Source organism: Pleurodeles waltl, chromosome 12, assembly GCF_031143425.1.
Source record: "Pleurodeles waltl isolate 20211129_DDA chromosome 12, aPleWal1.hap1.20221129, whole genome shotgun sequence".
Lineage (NCBI taxonomy): Eukaryota > Metazoa > Chordata > Amphibia > Caudata > Salamandridae > Pleurodeles > Pleurodeles waltl.
In genome coordinates, this window is record NC_090451.1 from 236598289 (window position 1) to 236611005 (window position 12717).

Genomic DNA, 12717 nt, shown 5'->3' on the forward strand with positions numbered 1-12717 from the left:
TCTGGATCTTGCTATGGATTTTCCAGTCCCACTTCCCCAGACTCTACATCTTCTGAAATACAGTCGCAGCAACTTGCACTAACTGGTTCAGGAGTGCTATTTCTAATTGATGGCATGGAAGATTACAAGGGAAGCTGTGACATCCCAGACCTTTCGTCACACGCTGCGCTCCTCAAGAGTGCATGGGCAGACTCTACTGTCAAGCGATACGGCTAAGCTTGGCGAAGATGGTCAGGTTGATGTTTGTGATGGGATCTTGATGCCATGGGGGCAGTTGTAGTTTACGTTGTGAATGTTTTTGTTGGAGTTTGCGGGTGCTGGCTTGGCATATTGTACAATCAATGCCTGTGGTTCTGCTGTTTCAGCAGGAAATGTGCAGTTTCATGATGTACCACCCGGTGAACATCCTCTTGTATGCAGACTATTGAGGGGTATTCACATTTCAACTCCTCCTGAATGGCGTTATTCTTCCCTGTGGGATGGTAATGTGGTTCTACATCTGCTGCAGTCATGGCAAGACAACGAATATCTTTCACGGAGGGAGGTGTTGGGTACGTTAGTAATGTTACTATGTCTGATTTCTTGTAGAAGGTTGCCAGATGTATGAATGCTGGATATCAAGGTGCGTATGTTTACCCTGGACGGGGTCTCATTCACTGTTTCTAGGAGAACCAAATCCAGTTCCATGGAGGTTCATTACTTGGCCTTTTCTTCTCATCCCAAACTGTGTGGTTCTGTTCCTTAGTGCGTATGAGACCATGACTAAAGAACACCGTCCTCCAGGGACGGCGCAACTTCTCATAGCTCTCAAGAAGCTGTTTAAGCCAGTTTAATCAGCTACTATTGCACATTGGGTGAGATGGGTCTTACAAGAAGCAGACATTGATATGTCCTCTTTTGCAGTGCACTCTGCTAAAGGCACAGTGGCGTCAAAAGCCTTCTCTTTGGGGGTTGCTTGGAGGATATTCTCAGAGCTGCATACTGGTCTCTGACGCTATATTTAAGACTTTTCCTTTAAACCAGTCCCAGGAATAGCATCTCTGATAGTCAGGCAGCTTTGAACTAGCATAATCTAAGCCTTTGGTCCCAACAAAGAATGTAAAATTTCCTAGCTAACGTGAAGGAAAGTGTCAATTTGAATAAGGAAACAAAGATGAGGATTATTCTCAGAGGACCCTCCCTCACTACTGTGAAGCTCCTGACATGAGGATGAGTATTTTGGTCATGCTATAATCTGGTACTGTGTGATAATTCTACAATTATGTTGTTCCTTACTGTGCTTTAGTGCTGCTTTATAAGAGTACTTTACGTCAGTTTATTCTGTTATGTCTTTTTTTTCTTCTTAGGATTGGAACAGAAACAAGATTTTTGATATAGTGGCTTGGATAACTATGGAACGAAGAAAGGGGAAGTGCTTTTTCTTGGTGGATGAATATATATCGGACTGACTCTATGCTAATAGATGTTATACGTTCAACTCTAAAGACTCATGGGATATGTAGTCTCTATTCAGGACATTTTTTGTAGTGTTTGTTTTTGGCTCTGAGTAATAAGAAATAAAATGAAAAGAGAAATGCATAGTCCTTGCCTCTGTGTCCTTAATAGAATTTAAACTTATCTACATGTTATCTAGGAAATTTTACATTTAGTCGCAAAACCTGGGTATATAGCAAACCAATTTGGTATTTGGAAAGAACACCTAGAACACTCCACTTTCAGATACAACATCAGTACTTATTCACCATTCCACTGTAGAGCTTTTCCAACTCCTAAAACAGGATTAGTAAATTCGATAAAGCAGGTTTATGGTCACAAAAGCCAAATTGACACCTTTGTGGCTGTAAAAATAGCCATAGTTTGTATAAGAAAAAAGGTTTCCTTAATTTCCTCTAGAATAATTGTTGCTTTGAGAACAATTCATTTACTCTTACGTATCACACCGTGGCGTGCAACACCTCCCAGTCTGCTAATCTACAAGAAAAGAAAGTGCAAGACCTCATTAAACTTTAACAGCTCACCGTGAGGTGATTCACATTTTAGGAAGAAAAGCAAGACTTCGTTAGACGTTTTGTGATCGTGGATTCTTTCGTACTGCTATCCCCTTCACCTCCTTCAGAGGAGACTGAGCCAAATACAAGCACGACACCCTCAGTCACAATGCTGAATACGGGCTGCATGAAGTTGCTTATTTTGTGCATTATCTCGGTCGAAAACCAAAACGGAGAATTCAGTCAACCGCTGAGAAGTTGTATTTTTCCATCCTATGATTCAAGGAATTGACTGAGTCTTCGCATGGGATACTAAATGTATCCACAGGTATAGGTCCCAGGCTTCAAACTGGTAATTGGGTCTCACAGATGCATGCAGTGCTAGATCCGGCAGAATTGTTAGAAATAGATAGCTGAGATTAATGTACCTTAACGTAGTGGAACTTTCCCGGAGCCTAGTGGTCTTGTATTTAATTTGAGGGACCAGTTGACTCAAAGGAATACAGTCTAAATGGGCTGATGAACTCTCTTTTTTAAAAGAGTGCTTGTTTTTTCTGTTTAGGATCGTCGTATAAAATTGTAACTCCACGTAAAATGATATATTTGATACATATTCTAACATTAGTCCGTTTCTTGTTAGTCTTTTTAAAAGTTAAATATTGGACAGATATGTTAAACATATTTCAAATATTTATACAATCTTTGCTCATTGCATAAACAGTGTAAACAAAAAGCGTAACAAATCAAAAGATCTTCAGGTTAGGATCCTACGCTTGTAATAAATGCTAATAACTAACATTAGTTTAATTGACTGCAGAGACATTAAAGTAGAAAAATAGAGTGATTATAACAGCACACAGTCTTGTTCTTAATTCCCTTTTCACAATCACCAACAGCATAATTGTCTTAGTATTTATTGTGTTTTTAATTTATGTTGTAGTAGTTCCTGAATTTATGCACAAATGCAAGCTATCATATTATTATTATATATATATAATGGATGTGTTCTACCATATGTGAAAGTAGCAATTTTCATGGAGAGTCTAAGATTTGCAAAATATGTATGTATGTGTGACTTATATAGCATTACAAAGCAACAGAGAGTTGTAAAAGAGAAAGGCCAGCAATTCAGCTGGGGCAGGAGGGGAAGCATTAAGGATGGGTGAGAATGAGGGGAGTTAAGATAGCTGTTGGGTGTTGGCTAGGTCCGGTGACGGTGAAAGAGGATTTGTAGTACTGTAGTTTGGTATTGCTCTCCCATGATTGGTTTTAATAGTTCATCTTTCAAGCAGTGCTTCTCCCTTGCTTTCTCAAACCAGCAGTGGCTCTACTCCGAAGCGGGTCCCCAAGAAGAAGCCCCTGCCCTGGTGGTTCATATTTGTAGGTTGGGCTCTCCTGCTTTCCATGAGCGGAGTGTCCACTTACTTCACAATGATGTACGGCTTCAAGTACGGCAAGCAGAGCTCCATCCGCTGGATCATCTCCATGGCACTGTCCCTGTTCCAGAGCATCTTTATCCTTCAGCCTCTTAAGGTATGTGTAGCACTAATGAGGAGGACCATTCTACTGCCTGCACAGAGGTAATGGTTTATAGTAGGAGAAATGCTGGTGCACTAAGTGATATTTCTGTGTTCTGTAATATGTGCATCATTTATTGCAGCATTGGTTTACTGATTGGGAGTTAGGTTCCTGAGGGTCGTTTACTGTTTTATTGTGCAACAGATGTCGATGAATGTGCTGATGTACAGGGGTATCCTAGTGTCAGCCAGTGCTGAAGTCTCCTTGGGGTCATCAGTAGAACGTCAGTTGGCAGTAGGTAGTAGGAGGCTGGTGTGACCAGCGACCAGATCTGAAGAAGTTATGGCACAAGGATATTAACCACAGTCACTAGAGGTAATCTTGGTAGGAGCCTCTGTACAGATAGTCCTTGAGGTAACTTATAACATAAGGGCTACCCGGGGTCTTTTTCATGCTTATTCTGAAAGAGGTCCCAGGTTCCTGGAACCTCAGATGTGTTTCAGTGATCTAATCCCTGTTCCTCAGTAGTATCAACACTGATTAGAGAGATACATTTCCAGAATTCTCTCGTAGGGGATTTCTATGTATTGTCATAAGCACTGAATAGTCCCACCCACATGCCAGGGCCCCGGATCAGTTCTTTAATATTTCTTCTTAAGCGGAGATTTTCGCCTTTCTTTAGGAAGGCCTGTAAAGACACTAAAGAAAGAGACAGATAATGGAGCCTCTATATCTAGGCTACTATGGCCCAATTCTTCATCATGAAGTCAAAAAAGGGCCAAAACAATAACATTGAATATAATTTAAGATCTTTTCCAAACGAGACCCTGAAGCGTGAAGCTCAACCTTTTATAGGTTTTTTCTAAAAAGTTTTTGATCAGAAATTGGTGACAACACTTTGACGTCTTTTATCTGTTCCTGCTATTTTCTGTTATTTTCAGACAGAAAAGTGAGGCAATTTGTTGGATAAAATGCCTTTACTGTTCGACAAGTGTCCTTGCTGTGGCAGGAAAAAGGCTAAAACAGACCCCCTTGAGGTCTGCATTATCCGCCTTCTTTCCTCTCATCTTTCTGCCTCCTGTGACATTTGTAGAAAATATTCTAAAAGCACTCTGCTCGAAAGGGGAAAAAACTTGACTGCAAGCAACAGAAGAAAGGAAAAGAAAACAAAAACAGCCTACCAGTGGGACTTCAGTCAGTCTTCCACCAGGGCTCTACTTTCAATCTCAAGTGCTCATGCAAAATCGAAAGTGAATGTGAATAGCCAGAAACAACATCGGTCCCCATCGATGTCCAGGACATTGATGTCAAGATACGGAACTGCTCCAACTTGTTTGCCATCAACGGCTGGGTCGGTATCGGAGGAAAGTCTGCGCTCGCCGTTGACAAAACACCAGTCGACGTCAAGGGATTATGCACGGACGATGTCGAGAAGTACTTGGGGGTCGAGGAGTGCTGGTTTGCCATGACACTGTGGATGATTGACATCGAGATCTAAACGTCGATGTAAAAGTTCGATGTTGAGGAGTTTGTCGACGTTGAGGAAGAGAAGAAAAAGGAGAAGAATTTATGTTTCAACTAATGCATCACCTTCTCTTGTGATGTTACCTTCCTCTTCATCTCCTCCACCCTCGTCACCTCCTCCACCAGCTTCATCTCCTCTGCTGCCGCCACCTCTTCCACTGGTGCTTCCTCCACCAGTAGTGCCTCCTAATTTACCTCCTCCTCCAGATTCTAGGAGAACGCCAGCTCCCAGGACCCCAATGCTCTTATGGGTGCGCCACCACTCTCATGGTCAAACATCAAGGCGCTCTTCTACTACTTCACATCACCATCACCGTCATGAATCTCACCATAGATCAAGGTCACGTTCTCATCAACAACATTCCGACCATTCCTCTTCTTTAACAAGAAATTACTCACCAACCTTACGAACACTCCACCACTATGTGTCTCTCCAATAGATGACATATCCACTTTTCAAGTGGTGTTAGTCTGAGGAGCTGCCAAACGAAATATACCAAAGTCAATCCCTACACTGTCCACATTGGTGATCTTCAAAACGCTACATATACGTTCTATCTCAAGACAGTTACTTCCCCTGGTTCCAGGTCACTTGAGCCGGCTATGGACCTGTTTTTAACTCCAGCCACTGCTACGCCTGCACCGTCCAGGCTTCAGAAGAAATACAGTCCTCCGGATCAAGATCCTTTATTTTTACATTCGGATCCTTCTCCGACTCTGTTGTGATATTCGCTGCCATAAAAGTACATTCTACCTCTCCATCAGCTTCTTCACCTCCACATAAGGAGAGTAGAAAACAGGATTCATCAGGCCACAAAGTCTGCAGCACAGCTGCCACGTCATTGAAAGTAGCCAGTGCTATCGCCTTCTTGGGAAGGTACGACCGGGCCTATTGGGATTCGATCCAACAATTTGCCAAGCGCCTTTCAAAGGATATACGGAAACACTTCCTAGAAATAGTAAATGAGGGAGCAATGGTATCAACCCAAATAATCAGTGGATTGGCATAGTCTTCCATACTTTCCGCACATGGTTATTGCCATGTAATAACTCTGCAGAGGCATGCTTGGCTCAGACTGACGTCATTAAAACCAGAAGCGCAACAGTGTATTAAAAATGGTCCATTCTCTGGTTCCACATTTTTTAGCAGTCATACTGATGACGAAATGACAAGAATGAAGATGGAAATCGTCACATTAAAAGCAGTAGGGCTGGGGAAGCCCAGGGAACAATCAAATCATTCAGACCCTACCAACGTCATTTTCCTTCACAGAGGGTTCAAACCCCTCAATGGATTCCAAGCAGATCTCAGCAGCATCAGAGATCTTACCACACACAATGTAAACCATTAAGAGGACGTTCTAACCAACAACCCATCCAAGGTGCTAAACAACCAGAAGGCACAAAACCTTGAGTCCTCCCTGCCCCCTCTTCCATTATCCACTCCTGTAGGGGGAATGTAGTGCTTTCCTCTTATTTAGTTTCTAAGCACTAACATAACACAACAGAAATGCACTTCTGAGGTCAAAGAAGACTTTTATTGTTGTTAATTCTTCCCCAACCACAATATTTTATGTATGACGAATTAGTAGCTTTCAAGTCCGCGTTAATCAAACAAAATATATCAGTTTGCAATATACACAGCAGGTTATATTTATAAGATATTGAATGCAAAGCAAAACAAATACTTCACCGTGTGGGAACTATTTACAGCTACATCTTTCTAAGGTCTGCAAGCTGATGACCCCTGTCAGCCGCGAGAAAGAGTTTCATCTACCCGCACGGGATTGCTGGCAGCTGGCGCCAAGCTCCAGCACGAGGTCCGGCAGATTCGAATCTGAATCTCTGCAGCCTGTTACATTCGTTACAAAGGTGTGCCCCCTCCTCTCAGACCTGGGAAACTGAGCAAGCCTTTTGGAGACTGGCCAGGTCTCCAAGACTACTCCTGTTCCCAAGCTCAAGCGAAGAGAAAAACAACACCCATGTACTCTCTCTTATCATGTCTAGTCTACTGTGAGAAAAACATCTTGGTTCTCTGGTGCAAAAACACAGCTTGGAAAAATACAGCTTGGATTCTCAACTGCAATGTCTAACTCCACGTTAAAGGCAATAGGCAGCTAACCTAAATATCAAATGCAATGTCATGTTAAAGGCAATAGGCAGCTAACCTAAATATCAAATGCAATGTCTAGTGTCATGTCAAAGCCAATAGGCATCTAAGCTGAATACAAAATGCAATGTCTTATATCATGTCAAAGCCCATAGGCAGCTGAGCTGAATACAAAATGCAATGTATAATATCATGTCAAAGCCAATAGGCAGCGGAGCTGAATATAAAATGCAATGTATAATATCATGTCAAAGCCAATAGGCAGCGGAGCTGAATATCATGTCAAAGCCAATAGGAATGCAATGTCAAAGCCAATAGGCGGCTAGACTGGATACAGCATGTCAAAGCCAATAGGCAGAATACAGAATGTAATGGCTAATGCAATGTCAAAGCCCATAGGCGGCTCAACTGAATACAGAAAGTAATGGCTAATGCCATGTCAAAGCCAATAGGCAGAATACAGAATGTAATGACTAATGCAATGTCAAAGCCCATAGGTGGCTCAACTGAATACAGAAAGTAATGGCTAATGCCATGTCAAAGCCAATAGGCAGAATACAGACTAATGCAATGTCAAAGCCCATAGGCGGCTAAACTGAACAAAACATACCATGTGCTACTGGTGAACATTGAGCAACTAATATGCGCAGTGGTGAAACACAAAGTCATTGGTCAAAACAAAACTTTATCAAATGGCAGTACATTCCGCCCTTTGACCAATGAATTTTTGTTTCACATATCTCTTGTTTCAAACAAAAACAAAAAACATCGGCACAAAAAAAAAAACATTATCAGTAAGTCAGATTTGAATGATCAAAGCAATCCCTGTAAAGCAATAGAAGTGAATTAACACATTGATTTCATGGCAATTTTTATACTCTGAGTGAGTCTCTAATTCAACAGTGTTAGCAATTTGATGTGGCATGAGTTCTGCTCATGTAAAGGTGCACGGTCCACCTGAAAGGTTTTCTGGAAGGTAAGCAAAAGTCAGAGTTCCATACGAGAAGGGAAAAAAAAAAAAAAACACAGCTTAGTTCCCGTGGAAGAATGCAATCAAACAAGTTGAACTTGAACTGAAGGCGCAGTTTGCGCAAAATGGATCCATGGTGCTGGCACTTTACTCAGCCAGGTTCAGGTTGGGGATTCGGACCCTTCCCCGACCCCACACGCACACACCGGAAGGGGGACCACACAGCACACTCAGGGACAGTGGCGAAACGTGGTAGGATTTGCAAAAGAAACAAGTATGACTTTTCTTGCAAATAACATTTTTCATTTAAACTGCACCCTTCCTCTTTCTTTCCCTGTTTTATAATCAGCAGGACGTTTTTGGGGCCCTTTGTTATATTCACTGCAGGTTCTGGAGGATCACTTGGGGCTTCAGCCCACACGTCAGCACTGAGGTTTTTATCTGCTGCACCACAGCTTCCCTTTTCTTGCACTGTCAGAAGGGCTGGGGCAGACTCCTTCTTTAACAAACCTCCATTCACTGCATTTTTGTCAATTTGGGCCATTCTGTCTCCAATTTGTATGAATGAATCAGATTCTTTTCTAGATATCAGCATAATTTCGATTTTTCCTTGGTAATCTGCAGCAATCACTCTCCCTAAAACCTGATCACTTTCCCATTCCTGTCCTGGTAACTTTCCTCTCCCCAACTGCTCTGTGACTGCTTGCATGACAGATTGCTTTTGTGCGTACTGCACAGTTTTTATCAAAACTAGGGGAATGTGCATCTCTCTCATCTCTGCCCACCTGTAAGTGGCTTTTTCTCTCAGCTGTTCACATTTCTGGGGCACCCACTTAGCCATCCCCACTAAGGCAGAATTCTGGGTGAACACTTCTCTCTCTGAATTTTTCTCATTAACATCTGCAAAGTAATTGAACCAGTTAGGTGCAAGCCATGTGGCTAAAACATTATCAAAGAACCAAAAATCAGCATAAAAATGACACATCTCACGTAGCTCTTGCTTTAAAATCTGACACACATTATACAACGCTGTTCCTTCTACTGTGCCAGAAAACAACATTTCAGTCAATGAATCATTAGTAAAACAAACATGCTTTTTATCTTCAGTGGACACGAATTCAAATGGTGCACACAACTTCATTGATAACTTTTTTACCTGTGGTACTCTAGCCCTGTCTTGCAAGTACCAGATCCATTGTATGATTCTAGCTAGGGGCACTATTTTCTTTCCTTGTTCATGATTTAAATGTACATAAGTATTTCCTTCTTGCACTGCGCAAAAACCTAAAGTCTGCATTATTTCATTTGCCAAATCACAAGCGCGCAGCTGCATATTATTTTTCACAGTGACCATATACAAAAGTGTTAGGATTTCTCTCAAATGAGGGCTATTCTTTTTCCAAAAATCAAACAAGCTAATGAAAGTCGGGGTGGCTTGCTCTAAAATCCTTTGTTTTACTTGTGCATTTTGCAACGGTAACTCGTAAATCACATTCTGGTCTCTCTCGTCCGTGTTATCAGTTAAGGAATGCATTTTGGCTGCCAAAAACCCTGGCTCACACGAAAATTCAGTGCAGCTCGGAGCTGTCTTAACCCCCTCATTACTGGAATGGGACAAGAAAGATTCTTCAAAAACAGCCCTTTTATAACTTTCAGTCGGGCTAATTTGCTCACGTAAATTCCTATTTTCATGTTCCAACTTCCTACATTTCTCCTGCATTTCTCTGTAAGCAGATAAAGGTATCCAGACCTTTCTGTCATCATTACTTCCAAAACACACGTTTTCTACACATGCATTTTCTTCTGTAATTCCCCAAACAGAAAACAATTCACAGTTTTTCTTAGCACCATCAGGCAGTTTAACAACACATGACATGGTCTGCCGTGCTACTGTGATTCTCCAAACAACAAACAATTCACAGTTTTTCGTAGCACCATCAGGCAGTTTAACAACACATGACATGGTCTGCCGTGCTACTGTGATTCTCCAAACAACAAAAAACAATTTCTGTAACTCTCCAAACAACAAAAAAACAATTACACTTTTAAAGTGTGCACTTAGAAATCTACTAACTCGTCAAACCCCTTCTTAATCACCTCTTAATGACCGACCCCACGACTCCAGGTACCAATTGTAGTGCTTTCCTCTTATTTAGTTTCTAAGCACTAACATAACACAACAGAAATGCACTTCTGAGGTCAAAGAAGACTTTTATTGTTGTTAATTCTTCCCCAACCACAATATTTTATGTATGACGAATTAGTAGCTTTCAAGTCCGCGTTAATCAAACAAAATATATCAGTTTGCAATATACACAGCAGGTTATATTTATAAGATATTGAATGCAAAGCAAAACAAATACTTCACCGTGTGGGAACTATTTACAGCTACATCTTTCTAAGGTCTGCAAGCTGATGACCCCTGTCAGCCGCGAGAAAGAGTTTCATCTACCCGCACGGGATTGCTGGCAGCTGGCGCCAAGCTCCAGCACGAGGTCCGGCAGATTCGAATCTGAATCTCTGCAGCCTGTTACATTCGTTACAAAGGTGTGCCCCCTCCTCTCAGACCTGGGAAACTGAGCAAGCCTTTTGGAGACTGGCCAGGTCTCCAAGACTACTCCTGTTCCCAAGCTCAAGCGAAGAGAAAAACAACACCCATGTACTCTCTCTTATCATGTCTAGTCTACTGTGAGAAAAACATCTTGGTTCTCTGGTGCAAAAACACAGCTTGGAAAAATACAGCTTGGATTCTCAACTGCAATGTCTAACTCCACGTTAAAGGCAATAGGCAGCTAACCTAAATATCAAATGCAATGTCATGTTAAAGGCAATAGGCAGCTAACCTAAATATCAAATGCAATGTCTAGTGTCATGTCAAAGCCAATAGGCATCTAAGCTGAATACAAAATGCAATGTCTTATATCATGTCAAAGCCCATAGGCAGCTGAGCTGAATACAAAATGCAATGTATAATATCATGTCAAAGCCAATAGGCAGCCGAGCTGAATATAAAATGCAATGTATAATATCATGTCAAAGCCAATAGGCAGCGGAGCTGAATATCATGTCAAAGCCAATAGGAATGCAATGTCAAAGCCAATAGGCGGCTAGACTGGATACAGCATGTCAAAGCCAATAGGCAGAATACAGAATGTAATGGCTAATGCAATGTCAAAGCCCATAGGCGGCTCAACTGAATACAGAAAGTAATGGCTAATGCCATGTCAAAGCCAATAGGCAGAATACAGAATGTAATGACTAATGCAATGTCAAAGCCCATAGGCGGCTCAACTGAATACAGAAAGTAATGGCTAATGCCATGTCAAAGCCAATAGGCAGAATACAGACTAATGCAATGTCAAAGCCCATAGGCGGCTAAACTGAACAAAACATACCATGTGCTACTGGTGAACATTGAGCAACTAATATGCGCAGTGGTGAAACACAAAGTCATTGGTCAAAACAAAACTTTATCAAATGGCAGTACAGGGAAGCAATACACATTCCCTGAAAGAGTGGCAACACATCACAACAGACTCCTGGATATTGACTATGTGCTGAATGGAGACTGTCTCAGGTTTACCACTCCACCGCCATCCGTTCCACCAGAGCCAGTCCACTTTCCATCTCAACTTAGTCAGGACGGAAGTCAACATCTTGTTACAAAAGAAGACGGTGGAACCTATTCCCAACAGTCAACGCCAGAATGGTATTTAAGAAAGGCAAGCACAAATTCAGATCCATTTTCGATCTAAAAGTCTGCAAAAAGTGGATTCAGAAGGAGAAGTTCAGGATGTTGGCTTCACATCAAATATATCCCCAACCTCATCAGGGGGGTTGGCTTTGCTCCATCGATCTTCACAATGCATACTTTCACATTCCCATTGCTAGGAAGCATCAGAAATGTATCAGATTTCTTGTGGGCCTTGACCATTACCAGTACACAGTACTACCATATGGCCCCAAGTCAGCACCCAGAAAATTCTCCAAGTGCATGGCTGTGGTGGCAGTCCATCTAAGAAAACACAATCTTCGTCTACCCATATCTACACGGCTGGCTTATAAAGGTGTCCACTTCTCACTAAGCCCAACAGCATTTCAATTGGACTGTGAGCTCCTTCATCGTTTGGGTCTTCACATCAACTTCAACAAGTCCACATCAACACCAGTCCAGATGTTGCATTACTTGGGCGCTTCCATCGACACCATTCATGCAAAGGTGTGTTCTTCGGAGGAGCGATGCTTCTCGATCCTTCAGAAATGTCACAATCTCAGGAGGGTACCTCATCCAACAGCAAGAGCAGTCTCATCTCTTCTTGGCTCGATAGCCTCCTGTATCTTTCTCACTCCCAATATCCACCTCTACATGGGGCCTCTCCAGGAGTGTCTAAAGGACCAATGGGACCAGCTGATGGGCAACTTTGAAGACAAGATCACACTATCCCAGCACGCTATACAATCCCTCAAGTGGCAGTGTTCTTCAAGCAATCTCCTCCAAAGGGATGCCATTTCACCAACAGGTACCTTCTCAAACCACTGTGATGGATGCATCATTGCTCAGATGGGGAGCTCACATGGATCATCTCCAGATTGAAGGCTCATTGTCT

At 42.1% G+C, this 12717-nt stretch overlaps 1 protein-coding gene across 1 annotated transcript in view; it reads left to right on the forward strand.

Moving 5' to 3' along the window:
* The window catches only part of LOC138267110 (polycystin-1-like protein 2), a 176688-nt gene that overhangs the window by 104003 nt on the left and 59968 nt on the right, over positions 1 to 12717 (forward strand). The window contains exon 11 of the mRNA XM_069215959.1: positions 3308 to 3521. Coding sequence (XP_069072060.1) covers positions 3308 to 3521 — 214 coding nt within the window. The remainder of the gene's footprint in view (positions 1 to 3307; positions 3522 to 12717) is intronic.